The sequence below is a fragment of the Pelecanus crispus genome, chromosome 21, assembly GCF_030463565.1.
Source record: "Pelecanus crispus isolate bPelCri1 chromosome 21, bPelCri1.pri, whole genome shotgun sequence".
Classification (NCBI taxonomy): Eukaryota; Metazoa; Chordata; class Aves; order Pelecaniformes; family Pelecanidae; genus Pelecanus; species Pelecanus crispus.
The window spans coordinates 5,075,958-5,097,505 of NC_134663.1; the positions used below are offsets into that span (position 1 = coordinate 5,075,958).

Consider the following 21,548-nt stretch of genomic DNA (forward strand, 5'->3'; position numbering starts at 1 on the left):
ACCTTTGCCCGGCATCAGAAGGAAATGCCACTTCCCGTCCCTGCATCACCAAACTTCCCCCGTCACGTAGCCGGCGGCAGCAGTGGCGGCACCGCACGCGGCCCGGCAAGGAGAAGCAGCCAGCAAAGGCGACAGCACAACGCGGCACACGGCTGTGGCGGTCCATCAGCACCTTTATTGGGCACAGCCGCCCCGCAGGGCACGGCGTGGGGACCCCCCACCCCTGGGAGCGGGGCTGCGAGGCAGCTGCGGTGCCCCCCGCGGTGCGTGGGGCGCCGGGGGGGGCTCAGGAGGGCGGCGGGGCCGGGCGCTTGGCGCGGCGGCGGGCGTATTTGAAGCTCTGCAGCGGGTTGCCGGTGCCGCGGGACTGGAGAAGGCGGGGGAAAAAAACCCACAAAAACAGCGTTGAAAACCAGCGTCGGGCCCCCTGGCAGCGAGGGGGACGTGGCAGGGGGTCCCTCCGCGCCCGTCCCGCCGCTCACCGTCGAACCGCCCCGGCGGTTGGTACCGGTGTGGCGCAGCCGCAGGCACTTGCGCTTCTTGAGGTTGGGTTTGGCGACGCCGCGGAGGCTGGGGGGCACTGAGGGCGGAGAGGGGCGGGTAAGAGGGTGCCGGTGGCCCCAGGGACGTCCCCGCACCCCCCTCCCCAGGCACCATTTTGTCTCTGCGTCACCGTCGCGTCCCAGGGTCCCCATCCCCACCCCAAATGCGGAGCCGGGTGGCGGGCACAGGGACGTACCCAGGTACTCGGGCACGTTGCGGAGGTGAGGTTTGACGATGGCGGGGTGCAGGGGCTTGTCGTGCCGCAGGACGTTCAGGTCGCGGGGGTTGTCCTCGAAATACGCCTGAGCGTGGAGAATCGGGGGGCTGGCAGCGGCCGCTACCCACCCCACGCTGCTCAGGGGTCCCCAAAACGCTGTCCCCTGCCCCTCGGGCAGCCCCGAGCCCGCCGGGAACGGGAAGGGGTTACCTTGAGTTTTTCGGAGTTGAGCAGCTCGTCCTTGATCTCCCGCAGCCGGGCCTCTTTCACCGCCTGCTTGGTGACGGACCGCATAGCGTCCTGGGGTGGGGGACACGCGCGGGGTGTCAGAGCCCAGCGCCCCACCAACCGGTGCCACCGGCACCCTGCCGGCGCTGCCCGGCGCCCACCTACCCGGCAGCGGTAGCGCAACGCCTCAATTTCCTCCGTGGAGAATTTGTACGGCTGCAGCATCGACTCGCCGTTCTCTGGGGACGCACGCACGAGGGTCACCCCCCACCCTCGCTCCCGGCACCCCGCACCCTCCCCGATGCCCCTTGGCGCCCACCGCCTCCCCTCCCAAATCGACACGGGGTGTCCCCTGTGCCCCCCGACCTCCGGCGAGCGCGTCCTCGATGCGGGCCAGGCTGTCCTGCTCCTCGGGCAGCGCGAAGGTGAGCGCCGTGCCGGGGTTGTCGGCGCGGGCCGTCCTGCGGACACCGGAAGGGGGACGTGGCGATGGGACAGGCACCCGAGGGGGGGGGGTCACCCACCGCGGGGTACCCCCTGCCCGCGTCCCCACGTACCTGCCCACGCGGTGGACATAGGACTCGACCGTCGGCGGCACGTCGAAGTTGACGACGGCGGCCACGTTTTGGAAGTCGATGCCGCGCGCGACGCCGTACTCCGGGTCCTTGCCCTTGCTGGGGTGGGGGACGGTAGATGTTGGGGCGGGGGGGGGGGGGCTCAGGGACACCCCCCAAGGACATGGGGACACCCCGGGCAAGAGGACAGCTGGGACAGGGGCACCCACACGGGCATGGGAACGCCGGGAAAAGGGATCCCCGTGGGTATGGGGACAATTTGGGCGTGGGGACGCGCTGGGCACCGACACCCACACGGGCACGGGGACGCCCTGGGCGCGACGACTGGGACAGGGCGAGGAGATGCCCACAAAGAAGGGGACACGGTGGGGACATGGTGGCACCCACGGGGTCTCAGTAGCACCCACGGGGCCTCGGTGGCACCCACGGGCTCACCTCTGGGCAGCACCCTTGCGTTTTTTGCGTGGGTGCTGCTCTGCGGGCAGGGCCGGCACCTCCTCGTCGGTGGCCACAATGTAGTCGTAGATGCCCCGGTTGAACTGGGTGATGACGTGGCACCTGGGGACAAAGCGGGTACCCGTCAGCGTCCCCCACCCGTGGGCACCCCTCTTTGCTGTGTCGCCCACCCCCAAAACCCACAGGCACCCCTGCCCTTCCTCCACGGGCACGCAGCGCCCTTCTGGGACCCCCCCCAGGGTGTGCTTACCCCCACGGGCACCCCTGCAGGCATCTCCCCCGGCAGCCCCAGAGCACCCCATTTCCCTGGGCACCCCTCAGCGCACCCGCAACACCCTCGGGCACCCCACATCCCCACGGAGCACCCTGCTTTCCCCCCAACCCAAAGCTGCCTGTCGCTTTCTTCCGCAAACCCGCGGCAGTCAGCTTGCTCCCCGGGGCACCCCGTCACCCCCCGCACCCTCCATGGGCACCCCTGAGCACGCAATTTTCCCTCTTCGCCCTACCCCAGGGGTAACCCCGACCCAACCGAGCACCCCACCATCCCCACGGGGATTACCGGGAGCGGGCGGGCAGCTCGGAGTTGAGGGTGCAGGCGGGGATGCCGAATTGCTCGAGGAAAAGCTTGAGGCGGTAGCAGCGGGCGAGGGTGCCCACGAAGAGCAGGGCACGGCCCCGCAGCAGCTGCAGCTTCAGGAGGGCGTAGAGCAGCAGGAATTTGTCCTCCTCGGTGCCGCAGCGCACCGCGAACTGCCGCAGTTGCGAGCTACCTGGCAGCTGGGGCTCCGGTGGGCGCACCGTCACCTGCGCCCGAGGCGGCGGGGTTAGGGGGGGACGCAGGCACAGGGTGCCGGGCCCTGGTGCGCCCCGGTGTCCGCCGTACCGCCTATGGGGCCTGAAATGGGACCCTGCGGGTGCTGCACTCTCGTGCCGTGGTGTCCCCCATTTCTGTGCCTGCTCGGGACCCCCCAAACCTCCCTCAGACCCTTCCAAGCACCCCTCAGACCACCCCAAACCTCCCTCAGACCCCTCCAAGCCCCCCTCAGAACCCCCAAACCTCCCTCATATGCCTCCAAACTTCTCTCGGAACCCCCAAACTTCTCTCGGATCCCTCCACACCTCCCTCAGACTCCCGCTGACCCTCCCTTGGAACCCCCCAAACCTCCCTCGGACCCCCCAAACCTCCCTTGGAACCCCCCAAACCTCCCTCGGACCCCCCAAACCTCCCTTGGATACCCCCCAAACCTCCCTCAGGCCCCTCCAAACCTCCCTCAGGCCCCCCCCCCCCCCAATCTCCCCCAAACCTCCCTCAGACCTCCCAGTTCTCCCTCAGACCCCCCCAAGCCTCCCTTGGATCCCCCCAAACTCCCCTTAGACCCCTCCAAGCCTCCCTCAGACCCCCCAAACCTGTCCCCGTGCCCGCTCACCGGGTTGTGCAGCACCAGCTCCTTCAGGGCCTCCACATCCGGATTGAAGGTGGCCGACATCAGCAGCGCCTGGTAGATCTTGGGGAGGTGGCTGCAGGGGCACGGGGGGCCTCAGCGCCAGCCCCCCTGGCTGGGGGGGACACGGCCGCCCCCCAAAATCCCTGGCACCGGGCCGGGCGATGTCCAGGTCCCTGCTCTTGAGCCCCACTGTGCCCCCGGCCCTGGCAATGCGCCCCGAATGCCCCCCGCTGTCGTCCTGTGCTGGCTGTGCCCCCCCAAACCTCGGACTGTGCCCCCTACATCCTCCAGCCCCACTGTGCCCCACAGCCCTGCCAGTGCCCCCAAAACCCTGGCTGTGGCCCCCACATTCTCCAACCCCAGCAGTACCCCACAGCCCTGGCACTGATGCCCAAAAAACTGGCTGCACCCCCCGTGTCCTCCAGCTGCAGCCCTGCCCCCCAATGACTCAGTGCCCCCCAAACCCCAGACTGTGCCCCCCACATCCTTCAGCCCCACTGTGCCCCGAAGCCCTGGCACTGACCCCCAAAATCCTCAGTGTCCCACCAAGCCTCAGCACAGCCCCCGCAGTGCCCCCAAACCCCTAGCTGTGTCCCCACATCCTCCCGCCACAGCCGTGCCCCCCAACACCTCAGTGCCCCCCAAACCCCGGGCTGTGCCCCCCACATTCTCCAGCCCCACTGTGCCCCACAGCCCTGCCAATGCCCCCAAACCGCAGGCTGTGCCCCCCACATCCTCCAGCCCCACTGTGCCCCACGGGTCCCCATCCCCGCTCCCCCTGGTGCCCCTCACCACAGCAGGGATTTGATATCCTCGCCGAAGCCGAAGGAGAGCAGCAAATCGGCCTCATCCAGCACCAGCAGCTCCAGCGAGTGCCGCAGGCTCAGGCTGCGGGCGTTGAGATGCGCCAGCACCCGCGCCGGCGTCCCCACCACCACGTCCGGCTTCTCCATCAGCACCGGCCTGGCGATACGCAGTGTCACCCACCCCTGCCGTCCGCCCCTGGGGCGGGGGGGACGCGACCCAGGCGTGTGAGGCAGGGGGGGAGGAGGAGGAGAAGGAGGAGGAGGAGGAGGAAGGGGGAGCTTACCGCTGAGCAGCAAGGTCGGTCTGGGCGCAGAGGTCGGCAACCCGCAGGTCGCGGGTGCAGAAAGCCGCCAGCTGCCGCAGGGTGCGCCCCACTTGCTGCCCCAGCTCCTTGGAGGGCACCAGCACCAGCGCCCGCACCGCCTGCGCCACCGCCGAGGGGGCCTGCGCCCACCCCCGGCACAGAGAGCTGGCCCGGTGCCCCATGGAGCCCCCATATGCCCCACGGAGCCCCCGTGTGCCCCAGCGCTGCCCATGTCCCCCCACCGTGCCCACGTGCCCCGCAGCGTTCCACCCCACAGCGCCCAGCCCTGCCCCACGGTGCCCATCTGTGACCCACACCCTACAGCACCCACGAGCCCCAAAGCACCCACCCGCACCCATAGACCCCACGGAGCCCATGTGTCCCACAGCACTCACCCGTGCCCCACACCCCACGGAGCCCGTATGCCCCACGGCACCCACCCCTGCCCCATACCCCACGGAGCCCATGCGCCCCACAGCACCCACCCCTGCCCACAGACCCCACAGAGCCCATGTGACCCACAGCACCTGCCCGTACCCCATACCCCACGGAGCCCGTGTGCCCCACAGCACCCGCCCGTGCCCCATACCCCACAGAGCCCGTGCGCCCCACAGCACCCACCCCTGCCCGCAGACCCCACAGAGCCCGTGCGCCCCGCAGCACCCACCCGTGCCCACAGACCCCAGAGCCCGTGCGCCCCACAGCACCCACCCCTGCCCGCAGACCCCACAGAGCCCGTGCGCCCCACAGCACCCACCCCTGCCCGCAGACCCCACCTGCCCCACGGTGCCCAATCCTCCCTAGACACCCCACGGTGCCCCCGTGCCCAGTACCCCACCGCGCCCACCCAAACCCGACACCCCCCAGCCCCCGACACCCGATCCCGCACCCCACGGGGCCCAGCCGTGCCCCCCGCCGCCCCCGCTCACCGATTTGACGCGCAGGAGGTGCTGCAGCAGGGGCAGCCCGTAGGCCCCCGTCTTCCCGGAGCCGGTCCTGGCCCGGGCCAGGAGATCGCGGCCCTCCAGCGCCAGCGGAATGGCCTCGGCCTGGATGGCTGTGGGGGTGGCCCAGCCCAGCTCCGCCACCGCCTGCGGGGTCCGTCACTGCGGGGGGCCCGGCCGCTGCGCTCCCCAGAGCCCCCGGCACAGGGAGGTACCCACGGCCGCCCCCCTCCCCGCCGCGGAGGCGATCCAGGGCTGCGGAGCACCCCCACCCCGAGGGACCCCGGTGCCCCAGCCCCTCACGCTCCCCCCGTCCCCAAAGGGACCCCGGTGCCGCGGCCCCCTCAGGGCCTCCACCCCCACCAAGTCACCCGGGCCCCTCAGGGCCTCCCCCTCTCCCACCCTAACTCCCCGGCCGAGCCCACCCGCAGCAGCCGCCCGTCCAGCCCCATGTGCTCGAAGCCCGGCGCCGCCACCGCCGCCGCCGCCATCTTCGCCACCCGCCGCCGACTGCGCCTGCGCGCTCCCCTCCGCCCACCGACACTTCCGCCGCGCGCCCAGAGCGGCCCCGAGAGCAGCCAGCCGCTGCGTCGCCCCCTGGCGGTGGAGGACTGACCAGCACCCGCGGCGGCTCCCGGGGGGCGGGGGGACGGGGACCCCGGGGCGCTGGGTCCCCCCCCCTTTCCCCGCTCCTCGGCGGTAACGGGCTGAGGGCAAAACCCACCCTGGGCAGGCAGCCGGATGCCTGAGCCCCCCGCCCGGCTGGGTGCAGCACCAGAGCCATCCCCCCCGCCAAAAAAACCCACCAGCGATACCATCACACCCCAAAAAAACCTTTATTTCACCACAAAACGTCTCCGCGGGGGCCGGCCCCCACCCTCCCCGGCAGCAGGCAGGGCCCCCGAAACCCACCCACGATCCCCGGGGCTGTGGGAGCCCCCCCGCGTGGGTGGGGGGGCACGGGGGGTGTGTGTGGGGGGCTACACCAGCTTTTTGGCCTCGAAGAAACTCTTGAGGTGCCGCATCTGCCAAATGCCGGTGAGGATGAGGATGATGGTTTGGGCGATGGACCACCACAGCACCCGCTGGTTGGTGCTCTCGCTCGTCATGCGGAAACGTTCCTCCCGGTACTGTCGGTTAAAGAAAAAAATAAATAACATAGGGGGGTCATGGTGGGGGGTGAGGGAGAGAAAGGGGGGTTGGCCCCGTGGGAGCCCCCTCCTCACCCGTTGGTAATTTTGCTCCTTCTGGATCTGCTCGACCTGGTCGAGGAGCTGGCGGGCGCGGAGCTGCAGCTCCGTCAGTTTGTCCTTTGCGGCGATTTCGGGGTAGTTGTTGGTGTGTTCGCCCACCTGGATGTCCAGGTGCACCCGCTGCGGGGCAAAGACAGGGTTGGGGGAGGACATCAGGGGACGCCCAACCACCGCGGACACCCCCTCCCCGTGTTTAGGGGTTGTTCTCCTCTCCCCCCCCCCCCCCCCCCAAATTACCAGTTTGCCGCCGGCAAAGAGGGCCATGCGGGTGGAGTTGGAGTGGAGGCAGATTTGGTGCTCGCCCGGTGTGTGGGAGGTGAAGGTGAAGCGTCCCTCGGAGCCGTACTGCCGCGACAGCACCACCTGCGCCGGGGCGCGGCCGCCGTCACCCAGCGCCCGCCCCGGGGGGGACACACCCCCCCAGGATTGCACCCACGTGTCCCCCAGACCCCCTGCTCCTGGCTGCTGAGGCACCCCCGTGCTCCCCGGGACCCCCTGCCCTTGTTGGGGGGCATGCAGTGCACCCCTGGGACCTCCTGATGCAGTGGGTGGGTGCCCCGTGTGCCCCAAGGACCCCACCCCCAGGCTGGTGAGTGCCCCAGTCCCCCCAGGACTTCAACCCCAGGCCAGTGGGTGCCCGAGATCCCCCAGGGACCCCCACCCCCAGGCCAGCGGGTGCCCAAACCCCCCCAGGGACCCCACCCCCAGGCTGGTGGGTGCCCCAGCCCCACCCCGGACCTCAAACCTGGGCTGGTGGGTGCCTGAGCCCCCCTGGGGACCCCCACCCCAAGTCTGGTGGGTGCCCCAACCCCCCTGGGATCCCTCACCCCCAAGCTAGTAGGTGTCCGAGTCCCCCCAGGGACCCCACACCTGGTCTGGTGGGTGCCCCAGACCCCCAGGGACCCCCACCCCCGGGCCAGTGGGTGCCCGAGCTCCCCCAGGACCTCAACCCCAGGCCGGTGGGTGCCTGAGCCTCCCAGGAACCCCACACGCAGGCCAGTGGGTGCCCCAAGCCCCCCTGGAATCCCCCACCCCCAGGCTGGCGGGTGCCCGAGCCCCCCCAGGATGCTCACCTTGCCGTCGGGGTCCTTCACCTCCACGTGCATGCCCAGCCCCGGGGTGGAGGGCAGGAACGACTCCGACTGCTTGTCCCACAGCTGCGTCCGGTAGTTCCCTGCGGGGCGGCAGGTCGGAGCAGGCACAGCACCCCCCAGCCCGACCCGTTACCTGCCCCCCATCCTGGTTCCCGTGGGTCCCTTCTGCCCCTCCTGCCCCTCCCCAACACCGCCGTTCCTCGGGGGCTCCCCGCTGCCGCCCGCTCCCTCTCGGTGGTCGCTCCCATTGTCCCCCCGGTGCCCGGTGGCGCCTCCTGGCCCCTCCCGTTGCCGCCCCGGTGCCCGCTGGCCCCTCCCGGTCCCTCCCCGGTGCCCACTGGGCCCTCCCGATCCCTCCCGGAGCCCGCTGGCCCCTCCCGATCCCTCCCCGGTGCCCGCTGGGCCCTCCCAATCCCTCCCGGAGCCCGCTGGCCCCTCCCGATCCCTCCCGGTGGCCGCTGGGCCCTCCCGGGCCCTCCCGGTGGTCGCTCCCGTTGTCCCCCCGGTGCCCGCTGGCCCCTCCCGGTCCCTCCCGGTGCCCGCTGGGCCCTCCCGGCCCCTCCCCGGTGCCCGCTGGGCCCTCCCGGCCCCTCCCCGGTGCCCGCTGGGCCCTCCCGGCCCCTCCCGGTGCCCGCTGGGCCCTCCCGGCCCCTCCCCCGTGCCCGGTGGCCCCTCCCGCTGCCCCTCCCGCTGGCCTCTCCGCTGCCCCGACCCCAGCACCCAGCGATCCCCCCCCGTTCCCCCTCCCGCTGGTCTCCTCGCCCACCCCCGCCGGCCCTTCCCGCGCCCCGCACCGATAACCATGGTCTCATCCGGGATCTCCTCGATGAAGCAGCGCTTCTCGGTCTCGCCGATGTGGAAGTAGAGGCCGTGGGCGCTCCAGGCCGCCATCACCACGGCGGCAACCGCCGCCCGCAGCGCCGCGCCGCCCGCCATGGCCCGCGTCCCCCCCCGGCCCCGGCCCGCCGGGGCCGCACCGCGCATGCGCCGCTCTGCCCTTTCCCGCACCGCGCATGAGCCGCGGCGGCGCCTCATGCACTGCGCATGCGCTGCTGTCGCCCCTCACGCACCACGCATGCGCCCTTCCCTGCCGGCGCGCACTGCGCATGCGCGCCCCCCCCGCCGGCGGCCACTCACCGCTCCCCACGCCGCAGCTACGGGTGCCCGCTGGGGTCCCGCCGGGCTTAGCACTGCGCATGCGCCGCCGCGCGGCGCCACACGCGCATGCGCAGCGCGCCCCGCCCGGTGGCGCAGCGGGGAGGGCGCCGCCCCCCCAGCCCCGAGGTTGAGAGTTCGAGCCCCGCCTGGGCCGGCTCCGAGGGGCTCGCTGACCCCCGGCCCCGTCCCGCTGTGCCCCCCCCGGGGCGATCGGCTCCGGTTGCCACCCCGGGCCGTGCCGAGCCCTTCGGCGGGGCGGAGCCAACCCTTCACACCCCGCCAGCAGTGTGGCAACACCAGCACCAACCGCCTTCCTTCCTTCCTTCCTTCCTCCCAGCCGCTGCCCCGGGGCTTGGCTGGGGTGGGGGGTCCCATGGGTGAGCGGGGGGACCCCCCGGGGAAGGGAAGGGCCCCAGCGTGGCGGGAGGGGAAGCGGAACCGTGGGGACGATTGCGCCAGCGGCAGCCCCCCGCCTCCGCAGGCTGGAAATTTCGGGAGGGGTTATAAAGGCCGAGGGGGCGCGGGCGGCGGGGCGGCCATGGCGTACCAGCCCGCGCTCACCCTCGCCCTCCTCTTCCTCTGCGCAGAGGCCGACGGCTTCGCCCTCTGCCACGCGCCCGCCCTGCAGACCAAAGTCTTCCAGTATCGGTGAGTAGGGTGCTGGGGGGGGGGGAGCACCCATGGGTGACACCTTGGGGAAGGGGGGGGGGTGTCAGGGTGCTGGGGTGGGCACCGCTGTCATCGCCGTCCTGTCGTAGGATTTGGGACGTCAACCAGAAGTCGCTGTACCTGCGCAACGACCAGCTGGTGGCCGGGCACCTGCAAGGGGCCAACGCCGCCCTCGAAGGTGAGATGGGGACATGGGGGACATGGGGACACAGGCGTGGGGCGCATCCTGATGGCCCCCTGCGTGTGTCCCTGTCCCCCGCCCCATGCAGAGAAGGTGTTTTGGGTGCCCAACCGCGCCTTCGAGCCCGCCCGGCTGCCCGTCATCCTGGGCATCCAGAATGGCACCCGCTGCCTGGCCAGCCCCCCCGCCAGCCAGCCCACCCTGCAGCTGCAGGTCAGGGACGCCGGGGGGACGGGGACACTGTGGGGACGGGGGTGCCGTGGGGATGGGGACACCACAGGGATGGGGACACCAAAGAGTTGGGGATGCCATGGGGATGGGGACACCACAGGGATGGGGACACCAAAGAGTTGGGGATGCCATGGGGATGGGGACACCACAGGGATGGGGACACCAAAGAGTTGGGGATGCCATGGGGATGGGGACACCACAGGGATGGGGGACACCAAAGGGATGGGGATGCCATGAGGATGAGGACACCAAAGGGACAGGGATGCCACAGGGATGGGGACACTGTGGGGACGGGGGTGCCGTGGGGATGGGGACACCACAGGGATGGGGACACCAAAGGGATGGGGGACACCACAGGGATGGGGACACCACAGGGATGGGGATGCCATGGGGACAGGGACACCAAAGGGATGGGGACACCACAGGGATGGGGATGCCATGGGGACGGGGACACCAAAAAGATGAGGACACCACAGGGATGGGGACATGAAAGGGATGGGGACATCATGGGGATGGGGACAGCAAGGGCTGGGGACAGGGACTCCATGGGGATGGGGCCATGGGGATCACAAGGATGGGGACACCATGGGGATGGGGACACCGTGGGGATGGGGACACCAAGGGCTGGGGACACCAAGGGCTGGGGACACCGTGGGGATGGGGACAGGGACCCCATGGGGATGGGGCCACGGGGATCACAAAGATGGGGACACCAAGGGCTGGGGACACCGCGGAGCCAGGTGGCCTGGCCAGCCCGTCTCTGGCCGGCTGCGGGTGACGTGGTGGCACGGGTGCCCGCCGCAGAACGCCGACATCAGGGAGCTGCCCCAGGCCGGGGAGGCCTCGGCCGCCTTCACCTTCTTCCGCTCCTACAAGGACGGGCTGTGGCGCTTCGAGTCGGCCGCCAACCCCGGCTGGTTCCTCTGCACCTCAGCCCGCGGCCACCAGCCCCTGGGGCTCTCCCGGCACCCCGATGCCACCCACCTCCTCGACTTCTACTTCCAGCTCTGCTGAACCCCCTCGGCCCCGGGGACGGTGACAGCCCCCCCCCGGGGACCGTGACATCCTCGCCCTGGGGACAGTGACATCTCCCTGGGGACGGTGACATCTCCCTGGGGATGGTGCCGTCCTCACCGTGGGGACGGTGACATCCTCGCCCCGGGGACGGTGACATCTCCCTGGGGATGGTGCCATCCTCACCCTGGGGACGGTGCCATCCTCACCCTGGGGACGGTGACATCCCCCTGGGGATGGTGACATTTCCCTGGGGACGGTGATATCTCCCTGGGGACAGTGCCGTCCTCGCCCCGGGGATGGTGACATCCCCCCCGGGGACAGTGCCATCCTTGCCCTGGGGACGGTGACATCTTGCCAGGGATGGTGCCATCTCGCCGGGGACGGTGCCATCCTCGCCCTAGGGACAGTGACATCTTGCCGGGGACGGTGACATCTCGCCGGGGACGGTGACATCCTCACCCCAGGGATGGTGCCATCCCCCTGGGGACGGTGACATCCTCACCCTGGGGATGGTGACATCTCCCACTGGGGACCACGACATCCCCCCCAGTGATGGTAACACCCTCGCCCTGGGGATGGTGACATCTCCCACCGCGGACCACGACGTCCCCCCCCAGTGATGGTGACATCCTCGCCCTGGGGATGGTGACATCCTCGCCCTGGGGACAGTGCCATCCCCCCCGGGGACGGTGCCATCCCCCTGGGAATAAAGACGCTCCCGACACCTTGGTCCCCGTGGCATGGGCGGCAGCAAGGCCAGGGGGGACAGGGACAGGGCGACGGTGGCCCCGGCGCCTGCGTCACCGCGGCGGGGTGGCCGGTGTTGCGCCACCGGTTCGCTAGGGACGGGATGTCCCCAGGGCGGGGGGTGACGCAGCCGGCGGGGCTGCCCCACGGCCTCCCGGGCTCGGCCTCTTCCCGGATTTGGTGGCGGCGGGTGCCTCCCGCCCGGCACGCCCCGGCTGCCGCCCGCGCCGCGGCGTGGTGCAGCGTGGCATGGCAGGGATGGGGCACGTGGCACCTGCGGGACGGGGCACGCGGGCACTGGGGGACAAGGGACGTGGGGACACGGGGACACAGGACCACGGGAGCATGGGGAGAGGGCACGTGGGACCATGGGGACATGGGAACATGGGACCATGGGGACAAGGGACATGGGGAGAGGGCACGTGGGACCATGGGGACAAGGGACATGGGACCATGGGGACAAGGGACATGGGGAGAGGGCACGTGGGACCATGGGGACAAGGGACATGGGACCACGGGGACATGGGAGCATGGGGACAGGGCACATGGGACCACAGGGACACGGGAGCATGGGGACATGGGAGCATGGGGAGAGGGCACGTGGGACCATGGGGACAAGGGACGTGGGACCATGGGGACACGGGAGCATGGGGAGAGGGCACATGGACCATGGGGACAAGGGACGTGGGACCATGGGGACATGGGAGCATGGGGAGAGGGCACGTGGGACCATGGGGACAAGGGACATGGGACCATGGGGACATGGGACCATGGGGACAGGGCACGTGGGACCATGGGGACAAGCGACCATGGGGACAAGGGACATGGGACCACAGGGACAGAGTACATGGGACCACGGGGACAAGGGACGATGGGGACAAGGGACATGGGAGCACGGGGATGGGGCACACGGGACCATGGGGACAGAGCATGTGGGACCATGGGGATAAGGGATGTTGGGGACAAGGGACATGGGACCACGGGGATGGGGGCACATGGGACCATGGGGACAGGGCATGTGGGACCACGGGGACAAGGGACGTTGGGGACAAGGGACATGGGACCACAGGGACAGAGTACATGGGACCACGGGGACAAGGGATGATGGGGACAAGGGACATGGGACCATGGGGATGGGAGCACATGGGACCATAGGGACAGGGCATGTGGGACCACGGGGACAAGGGACCCTGGGGACAAGGGACATTGGGGACAAGGGACATGGGACCACAGGGACAGAGTACATGGGACCACGGGGACAAGGGATGATGGGGACAAGGGACATGGGACCATGGGGATGGGAGCACATGGGACCATAGGGACAGGGCATGTGGGACCACGGGGACAAGGGACCCTGGGGACAAGGGACATGGGACCACAGGGACAGAGTACATGGGACCATGGGGACAAGGGATGATGGGGACAAGGGACATGGGATGATGGGGACAAGGGACATGGGACCACAGGGACAAAGTACATCGGACCATGGGGACAAGGGATGATGGGGACAAGGGACATGGGACCATGGGGATGGGGCACACGGGACCATGGGGACAGGGCATGTGGGACCATGGGGATAAGGGACATTGGGGACAAGGGACATGGGACCACAGGGACAGAGTACATGGGACCATGGGGACAAGGGATGATGGGGACAAGGGACATGGGACCACAGGGACAGAGTACATGGGACCATGGGGACAAGGGATGATGGGGACAAGGGACATGGGACCATGGGGATGGGGGCACATGGGACCATAGGGACAGGGCATGTGGGACCACGGGGACAGGCGACCCCGGGGACATGGCTGGCGGGCACGGCGGGGACAGGGCAGGCCGGCCACACCGGTATCTCGGGGCCGGGGCGCACGGCGGGGACCATCCACGGGGCACAGGCACCAGGGGACGGGGGACAGGGCCGTGGCGGGGGCCACGCCGGCCCCGGTGACCACGGGCACGGTGGCAGGGACGCAGAGGGGGAGCAGGCGGTGTTTCCCCACAGCTCCGCGTCCCCGTCACCCGTCCTCCCACGACGCCGGCTCCCGCCCAGCCCCGTTCCCTTCCGTACAATCACCGGGGCGGGCTCTGCCCCCCCCGCCCCGCCCGGCCCTATAAGAAGCCACCGTCACCCACGGGGGGACACCACAACCCAGAGGAGACGGGGACGGGATTCGGGGAGCTGCCAGATTTGCAGGTATGGCTGGCTGGGCGGGGGGGGGGGAGGGGGATCCCGCTTGTGCAACGGTCTGAGGGGCGTTCACTCTGGAGCCTACTGACAACCTGTTGGTAACCGGCAGACCCAGTGCGTTACGGGGAGGCTCCTCCCCGCCCGCCCGCGTCACCCGCGTGCTCTCGTGCAGGTTCAGCCATGTCCCACGCATCCAGACCCGCCTTCAGGTGAGCCGTGGGGACGGGGTGGGGACGGCATTGTCCCCTCCCCTCGTTTCCGGGGCCTGAGTCACCCCGCGTGGCGCCCGCCCTCACCCCTCTCCCCACCCCCCCACCCACTGCAGTGGGGCCGAGGGGCCCCGGGGACGCCCGGAGCAGGCCCGGCCTCGTGGGCACCCGCTGGGTGCCATGGCGGGGCCGAGCACGGGGACGGGGGACGCGGTGGAGGCTGTCATCGACCCCGACATGGTGGCCTTGTTCGAGGAGTTCCTGGGGACAGGTAGCGCCTGGCAGGCACCGGCCCCACGTCCCCCGTGTCCCCACCCGCCCCCGTGTCCCTGTCTCCGTGTCCCTGCATCTATCCCTAACCCCCGTGCCCATCACACCCATGTCCCCATGTCCCCGTGTCCCCCATCCCCACGTGCCCATCACTCCTGTGCTCCATCCCCACATCCCCATGTCCCCATGTCCCCAATCCCCATGTGCCCATCCCACCCGTGTCCCCATGTCCCCAATCCCCATGTGCCCATCCCACCCATGTCCCCAATCCCCATGTGCCCATCCCACCCGTGTCCCCATGTCCCCAATCCCCCCGTGCCCATGACACCCATGTCCCCATGTCCCCAATCCCCATGTGCCCATCTCACCCGTGTCCCCATGTCCCCAATCCCCCCGTGCCCATGACACCCCTGTGTGCCCCATCCCCATGTCCCCATGTCCCCCAATCCCACGTCCCTGTGATGCTCCGTGCCCCCATGTCCCCATGTGCCCAGGGCACCCCATCCCCGTGTCCCCGTGTCCCCGTGTCCCCCATCCCACATCCCTGCGATGCCCCCATGTCCCCATGTGCCCGTGATGCCCCTGTGCCCCTTCCCCATGTCCCCATGTCCCCATGTCCTCCATCCCCACGTGCCCATCACTCCTGTGCACCACATCCCCATGTCCCCACATCCCCCTGTCCCCACGTCCCCCATGTCCCCACGTGCCCGTGACGCCCCTGTGCCCCATCCCCATGTCCCCACATCCCCCAATCCCCGTCCCTGTGATGCCCGGATGTCCCCACATGCCCATGACACCCCGTGCCCTTTCTCCGTGTCCCCATGTCCCCATGTCCTCCATCCCCACATGCCCACCACTTGTGCCCCATCCCCATGTCCCCATGTCCCCCAATCCCATGTCCCCATGATGCTCCCATGCCCCCATGTCCCCACGCGCCCATGACACCCCTGTGCCCCTTCCCCGTGTCCCCATGTCCCCCAATCCACATCCCTGTGATGCCCCCATGTCCCCACGTGCCCATGACGCCCCTGTGCCCCTTCCCCGTGTCCCCATGTCCCCCATCTCCACGTGCCCATCACTCCTGTGCGCCCCATCCCCATGTCCCCATGATGCCCCATATCCCTGTGTCCCCCATCTCCATATCCCTGTGTCCCCCATCTCCATGTCCCCGTGTCCCCATGTCCCCGTGTCCCCGAGAAGAGGGCTCAGATGTGACGATGTCGACGGAGACGCTGTCCCGGGGGCGGCCCTACCACTACGTGGTGCGGGACACAGAGCAGAAGGGGCTGTGCCTGCACAACGGGCAACTGGTGGCCACCAGCCTGCAGGGTGTCAATGCTGCCCAAGAAGGTGGGTGCCCTGGGCGTGGCGCGGGTGGCATCCCCACCCACGGGTGCTCCCGCCCACCCCATCTCCTTCTAGAACCCATCAGCGTGGTGCCCAACCGGCACCTGGAGCGCCGGCGCTGTCCCCTCATCGTGGGCATCCGCGAAGGCACCCAGGCCCTCTCCTGCGGCACCGGCCCCAAGCCCCAGCTGAAGCTGGAGGTGAGCACGGGGGGAGGCACAGTGGGGGGGTGGCCCAGGGTGGGGGGCACCCCGGGGTGGGGCACCCAGAGGTGGGGCATCTCGAGGTGGGTCAACTCAAGATGGGCAACGGCAAGGTGGGGAGCACCCTGGGGTGGTGGGGAACCAAAGGTGGGGCAACCCAAGGTGGGGCAACCCAAGGTGGGCAACCCAAGGTGGGCAACCCAAGGTGGGGCAACCCAAGGTGAGCACCAAGAGCTGAGGCAACCCTAGGTAGGTCAACTCAAGGTGGGCAACGGCAAGGTGGGGAGCACCCTGGGGTGGTGGGGAACCAAAGGTGGGGCAACCCAAGGTGGGGCAACCCAAGGTGGATCAACCCAAGGTGGGGCAACCCAAGGTGGGCAACCCAAGGTGGGCACCAAGAGCTGAGGCAACCCTAGGTAGGTCAACTCAAGGTGGGCAACCCAAGGTGGGGCACCCTGAGATGGTGTCATCCCAGAACGGCATCACCCTGAGGTGGTGGCACCTGGAGGTGGGGGTTCCCCAGGGTGGTGTCACCTCATGATGGCAGCACCTGGAGATGGGGGTGTTCCTTGAGATGGTGGCAGCTGGAGATGGTGGCACCAGGACATGGTGGCACCTGGAGATGGGGGTTCCCCAGAGTGGTGGCACCTCATGATGGCAGCACTTGGAGATGGGGGGGGTTCCTTGAGATGGTGGCACCAGGAGATGGGGTGTTCCTTGAGATGGTGGCACATGGAGATGGTGTCACCTCATGATGGCAGCACCTGGAGATGAGGGGGTTCCTTGGGGTGGTGGCACTTGGATGTGGTGGCACCAGGAGATAGGGGTTCCCCAGGGTGGTGTCAACTCATGATGGCAGCACCTGAAGATGGGAGGTTCCTTGAGATGGTGGCGCCTGGAGATGGTGGCAGCTGGAGATGGGGGGTTCCTTGAGATGATGGCACCTGGAGATGGTGGCACCAAGGAGATGGTGGCACCTCATGATGGCAGCACCTGGAGATGGGGGTGTTCCTTGAGATGGTGGCAGCTGGAGATGGTGGCACCAGGACATGGTGGCAGCTGGAGATGGGGGTTCCCCAGAGTGGTGTCACTTCATGATGGCAGCACTTGGAGATGGGGGGGGTTCCTTGAGATGGTGGCACCTGGATGTGGTGGCACCAGGAGGTGGGGGTTCCCTGGGACGGTGTCACCCCGGGGTGGTGTCCGAGGGCTGACACCCTGCCCGCCACGCCAGGCGGTGGAGCTGCTGGACCTGTTCTCGCGGGGGGGCCGAGGCCACCCCCTACACCTTCTACAAGACCTTTGGTGGCTCCACGCACACCTTCGAGTCGGCCGCCTTCCCCGGGCACTTCCTCAGCACCGCGCCGGGGCCGGGGGAAGCGCTGGCCGTGGCCGCCCCCCCCCGCCGCCACCCGCCTTCTACCTGCTCCGCAAGTGACCGCAGCACCCATGGGTGGTGCGGGGAGAGCACCCATGGGTGGGGGTGTCCTCCCCACCCTCAGCCCCCCCACCCCAGGGCGGGGGAATAAAGCGATGGTGTTTGCCTCGGCTCGCGGAGTGTGGCTTGGGGGAGAGGGGGGAGGATGGGGCCATGGGGGGGGGCAGGATCGGGCCCATGTGGGGCAGGATCAGCCCATGGGGACACAGGATCGGGCCCCGTGGGGCAGGATCGGACCATGGGGGGTTCCAGGATCGGGCCCCGTGGGGCAGGGACGGCCCACGGCAGGGCAGGATCGGGCCCCGTGGGGCAGGATCAGCCCGTGGGGGTCCAGGATCAGGCCCCGTGGGGCAGGGCAGGCCCCTGTGGGGCAGGATCGGGCCCCGTGGGGCAGGAGCAGCCCCTGTGGGGGTTCAGGATCGGGCCCCGTGGGGCAGGATCAGCCCGTGGGGGTCCAGGATCAGGCCCCGTGGGGCAGGGCAGGCCCCTGTGGGGCAGGATCGGGCCCCGTGGGGCAGGAGCAGCCCCTGTGGGGGTTCAGGATCGGGCCCCGTGGCGCAGGATCAGCCCGTGGGGGTCCAGGATCGGGCCCCGTGGGGCAGGATCAGCCCCTGGGGGTCCAGGATCTGGCCCGTGGGGCAGGGCAGGCCCCTGTGGGGCAGGATCGGGCCCCGTGGCGCAGGAACAGCCCCTGTGGGGGTCCAGGATCCCGTGAGGCAGGATCATCCCCTGTGGGGGTCCAAGATCCCGTGAGGCAGGATCAGCCCATGGAGGGTCCAGGATCGGGCCCCGTGGGGCAGGATCAGCCCGTGGGGGTCCAGGATCGGGCCCCGTGGGGCAGGAGCAGCCCATGGAGGGTCCAGGATCGGGCCCCGTGGGGCAGGATCAGCCCCTGTGGGGGTCCAGGATCGGGCCCCGTGGGGCAGGATCAGCCCCTGTGGGGGTCCAGGATCGGGCCCCGTGGGGCAGGATCAGCCCGTGGGGGTCCAGGATCGGGCCCCGTGGGGCAGGATCAGCCCGTGGGGGTTCAGGATCAGGCCCCGTGGGGCAGGGCAGGCCCCTGTGGGGCAGGATCGGGCCCCGTGGCGCAGGATCAGCCCCTGTGGGGGTCCAGGATCCCGTGAGGCAGGATCAGCCCATGGAGGGTCCAGGATCGGGCCCCGTGGGGCAGGATCAGCCCGTGGGGGTTCAGGATCGGGCCCCGTGGGGCAGGAGCAGCCCATGGAGGGTCCAGGATCGGGCCCCGTGAGGCAGGATCAGCCCGTGGGGGTCCAGGATCGGGCCCCGTGGGACAGGATCGGGCCCCGTGGGGCAGGATCAGCCCCTGTGGGGCAGGATCGGGCCCCGTGGCACAGGATCAGCCCGTGGGGGTCCAGGATCGGGCCCCGTGGGGCAGGATCAGCCCCTGTGGGGCAGGATCGGGCCCGCTCACGCCGAGGGGGCGTGGTCTCGCCAAGGGGCGTGGCCCAGGCCGGCTTTGCCCCGCCCACGGCGGGAGGGGCGGAGGCAGGGGGCGTGACCGACGGTGGACACGCCCCGCGGCGCGCGCCGGCAGTGCCGGTAAGGGACGGGGGCAGCTGGGGGGGCGGGGGGGGACGCGAGCGCGACCCCGGGGGGGGGACGGGGGGGTCCCCATGGCCCGGGGTCCTCTTGGGGTCCCCCAGAGTCCCCCCTCCCCGCCCTGGGGGGTCCCCCCAGCCTTCAGGGTCGCCCCAAAATCCCTTGGGGTCCCCCCGCCCCCGGGGGCCCCCCCCAACTCTCGGCCTCCCGGCCCCTGCGGGTCCCTCACGGCTCCTCTGGATCCCCTCGGATCTCGGGGTCCCCCTCTTTGGGTCCCCCCCACCCCTTTGGGGACCCCCCAGCCCCCTATAAGCTTTGGGGACCCCCCATAGCCCTTGGGGTCCCCCCCCCCCCCACTCCCCAGAGCCTCCTTGTAAACTTTTGGGGTGTCGTCCCCCGCCCAGGCCCCTCCCTTCAGGCCCCCCCCAACTTTTGGGGTCCCCCACAGCCCTTGGGGTCCCTTCCCACCCCTCGGGGTCCCCCGCACCCCCCAGACCCCCCTTAGAAGCCTTTGGGGTCCCCCGCCTTTGGGGTCCCCACCCTCAGAGCCCCCCCATAACCCCTTGGGGTCCCCCATAGACCGTGCCCCCCCCCCCCGAGCCCCCTTAGAAGCCTTTGGGGTCCCCCCCCACCCCTTGCCCCCCCCGAGCTGCTCCATAACCCTTTGGGGTCCCCCCCCACTTTTGGGCCCCCCCCAGCCCCTCCATAACACTTTGGGGTTTCTCCCCCACTTTGGGGACTCCCCCAGACCCCCCCTGCATAACCCTTTGGGGTACCCCCCCACTTTGGGGACCCCCCTGAACCCCTCCATAACCCTTTGGGGTCCCCCCCCCACTTTGGTGTCCCCCCCACTTTTGGGCCCCCCCCAGCCCCTCCATACCCTTTGGGGTCCCCCACTTTGGGGTCCCCCCCACTTTGGGATCCCCCCCCAAGCCCCTCCATAACCCTTTGGGGTTCCCCCCCACTTTGGGGTCTCCCCCACCTTTTGGGCCCCCCCCAACCCCTCCATAACCCTTTGGGGTCCCCCCCCCACTTTGGGGACCCCCCCAACACTTTGGGATCTCCCCAAGCCCCTCCATAACCCTTTGGGGTCGCCCCCCCACTTTGGGGACCCCCCCAGCCCCTCCATAACCCTTTGGGGTCCCCCCCACCCCTTGGGGTCCCTGGGGTGCCCCTGCCCGGGGGAGGGGGCGCAGGGTTTGGGGGGGGGGGGAGGGGGTGCCCCACCGAGGTGCCCCCCCCCCCCCCAGCGCGCAGGCAGCGCCCATTTTGGGGTGCACCCCCCTCCTCGACAAGCCCCCCCCCCTAATACAGGCAGCACCCGCTGCGGGGTGCAACCCCCCCCCCCCTTAATTTGGGGACCCCCCCCCTTAACGCTGCAGGAAGAGCCACGCTGGGTGCCCCCCCCCCCGGGACAGGGGTGCTGGCGGGGGGGCACGGCCGGGTGCCCCCCCCCCCCCCCCATCCCCCTTTCCTGCCCCGGCAGGGCCGGAAGCGGCGGCAGCGGTGACGCGGGTGACGTGGGGGCCGTGACGTGGGGGCCGCGGGGTGACGCGGGGGCCGCGAGCGGGCGCGGGTGCCGGGCTGCGCGTGCTCGACCCCCGCCCTGCCCGCAGGTGCCCACCCGCGCCCCCCGCCCGCCGCCCGCCCTTCCTCTTCCTCCGCCCTCCCTCTTCCTCCTCCCTCCTTCCTCCTCCCTCTTCCTCCTCCCCCTTCCTCATCCCTCCTCCTCCTCCCTCCTTCCTCCTCCCTCCTTCCATCCTTCCTCATCCCTCCTCCTCCTCCCTCCTTCCATCCTTCCTCCTCCCTCCTTCCTCCTCCCTCCTTCCATCCTTCCTCCTCCCTCCTTCCTCCTCCCTCCTTCCATCCTTCCTCCTCCCTCCTTCCTCCCCCCTCCTTCCATCCTTCCTCATCCCTCCTCCTCCTCCCTCCTTCCATCCTTCCTCCTCCCTCCTTCCTCCTCCCTCCTTCCATCCTTCCTCATCCCTCCTCCTCCTCCCTCCTTCCATCCTTCCTCCTCCCTCCTTCCTCCTCCCTCCTTCCATCCTTCCTCATCCCTCCTCCTCCTCCCTCCTTCCATCCTTCCTCATCCCTCCTCCTCCTCCCTCCTTCCTCCTCCCTCCTTCCATCCTTCCTCATCCCTCCTCCTCCTCCCTCTCTTCCATCCTTCCTCATCCCTCCTCCTCCTCCCTCCTTCCTCCTCCCTCTTCCTCCTCCCTCCTTCCATCCTTCCTCCTCCCTCCTTCCTCCTCCCTCCTTCCATCCTTCCTCATCCCTCCTCCTCCTCCCTCCTTCCATCCTTCCTCATCCCTCCTCCTCCTCCCTCCTTCCTCCTCCCTCCTTCCATCCTTCCTCATCCCTCCTCCTCCTCCCTCCTTCCTTCATCCCTCCTCCTCCTCCCTCCTTCCATCCTTCCTCCCTCCTCCCTCCTCCCTCCTTCCTCCGCCCTCTTCCTCTGCCCTCC

The 21,548-nt window shown here is 70.0% G+C and overlaps 4 protein-coding genes across 4 annotated transcripts; 2 read left to right on the top strand and 2 right to left on the bottom strand.

Annotated features, from left to right (window-relative positions):
- Window positions 1-286: 286 nt before the first annotated feature.
- Window positions 287-6,010, bottom strand: DDX56 (DEAD-box helicase 56). Its single transcript, XM_075724204.1, has 14 exons — window positions 5,945-6,010; window positions 5,505-5,666; window positions 4,555-4,715; window positions 4,257-4,427; window positions 3,447-3,537; window positions 2,579-2,823; window positions 1,999-2,121; window positions 1,546-1,662; window positions 1,355-1,449; window positions 1,154-1,227; window positions 971-1,060; window positions 740-845; window positions 483-580; window positions 287-367 (listed from the first exon to the last, which is right to left on the bottom strand). The coding sequence occupies exons 1-14, from the start codon at window positions 6,008-6,010 to the stop codon at window positions 287-289; spliced, it is 1,680 nt and encodes a 559-aa protein (XP_075580319.1).
- Window positions 6,011-6,462: 452 nt separating this feature from the next.
- Window positions 6,463-8,802, bottom strand: TMED4 (transmembrane p24 trafficking protein 4). Its single transcript, XM_075724052.1, has 5 exons — window positions 8,661-8,802; window positions 7,846-7,946; window positions 7,010-7,135; window positions 6,746-6,892; window positions 6,463-6,649 (listed from the first exon to the last, which is right to left on the bottom strand). Exons 1-5 carry the CDS (start codon window positions 8,800-8,802, stop codon window positions 6,500-6,502), a joined length of 666 nt encoding a protein of 221 aa, XP_075580167.1. The 3' UTR covers window positions 6,463-6,499.
- Window positions 8,803-9,562: 760 nt separating this feature from the next.
- On the top strand, window positions 9,563-11,119 carry LOC142595556 (interleukin-36 receptor antagonist protein-like). Its single transcript, XM_075724115.1, has 4 exons — window positions 9,563-9,672; window positions 9,783-9,871; window positions 9,963-10,087; window positions 10,910-11,119. Exons 1-4 carry the CDS (start codon window positions 9,563-9,565, stop codon window positions 11,117-11,119), a joined length of 534 nt encoding a protein of 177 aa, XP_075580230.1.
- Window positions 11,120-14,476: 3,357 nt separating this feature from the next.
- Window positions 14,477-20,617, top strand: LOC142595588 (interleukin-36 receptor antagonist protein-like). The gene is given in 6 exon segments (XM_075724205.1): window positions 14,477-14,537; window positions 15,734-15,886; window positions 15,959-16,083; window positions 17,321-17,347; window positions 17,349-17,520; window positions 20,571-20,617. Coding segments are annotated over 6 exon segments (558 nt in total). The 5' UTR covers window positions 14,477-14,503.
- The last annotated feature ends 931 nt before the right edge of the window (window positions 20,618-21,548 follow it).

Bases quoted from the DNA above. Each gene is read 5' to 3' on its own strand.
- TMED4 (XM_075724052.1), bottom strand. From the start codon at position 8,802: ATGGCGGGCGGCGCGGCGCTGCGGGCGGCGGTTGCCGCCGTGGTGATG. The intron at 7,947-8,660 runs GTGCGGGGCGCG...GCCGCCCCGCAG, and splicing joins GGATGAGACCATGGTTATCG to GGAACTACCGGACGCAGCTG. The intron at 7,136-7,845 runs GTGAGCATCCTG...GCCCCGGCGCAG, and splicing joins TGAAGGACCCCGACGGCAAG to GTGGTGCTGTCGCGGCAGTA.
- DDX56 (XM_075724204.1), bottom strand. From the start codon at position 6,010: ATGGCGGCGGCGGCGGTGGCGGCGCCGGGCTTCGAGCACATGGGGCTG. The intron at 4,716-5,504 runs GTGAGCGGGGGC...GGGTGGGCGCAG, and splicing joins ACCTCCTGCGCGTCAAATCG to GCCCCCTCGGCGGTGGCGCA. The intron at 2,122-2,578 runs GTAATCCCCGTG...CTTTGTCCCCAG, and splicing joins GAGCTGCCCGCCCGCTCCCG to GTGCCACGTCATCACCCAGT.
- LOC142595556 (XM_075724115.1), top strand. From the start codon at position 9,563: ATGGCGTACCAGCCCGCGCTCACCCTCGCCCTCCTCTTCCTCTGCGCA. The intron at 9,673-9,782 runs GTGAGTAGGGTG...GTCCTGTCGTAG, and splicing joins ACCAAAGTCTTCCAGTATCG to GATTTGGGACGTCAACCAGA. The intron at 9,872-9,962 runs GTGAGATGGGGA...CGCCCCATGCAG, and splicing joins GGCCAACGCCGCCCTCGAAG to AGAAGGTGTTTTGGGTGCCC.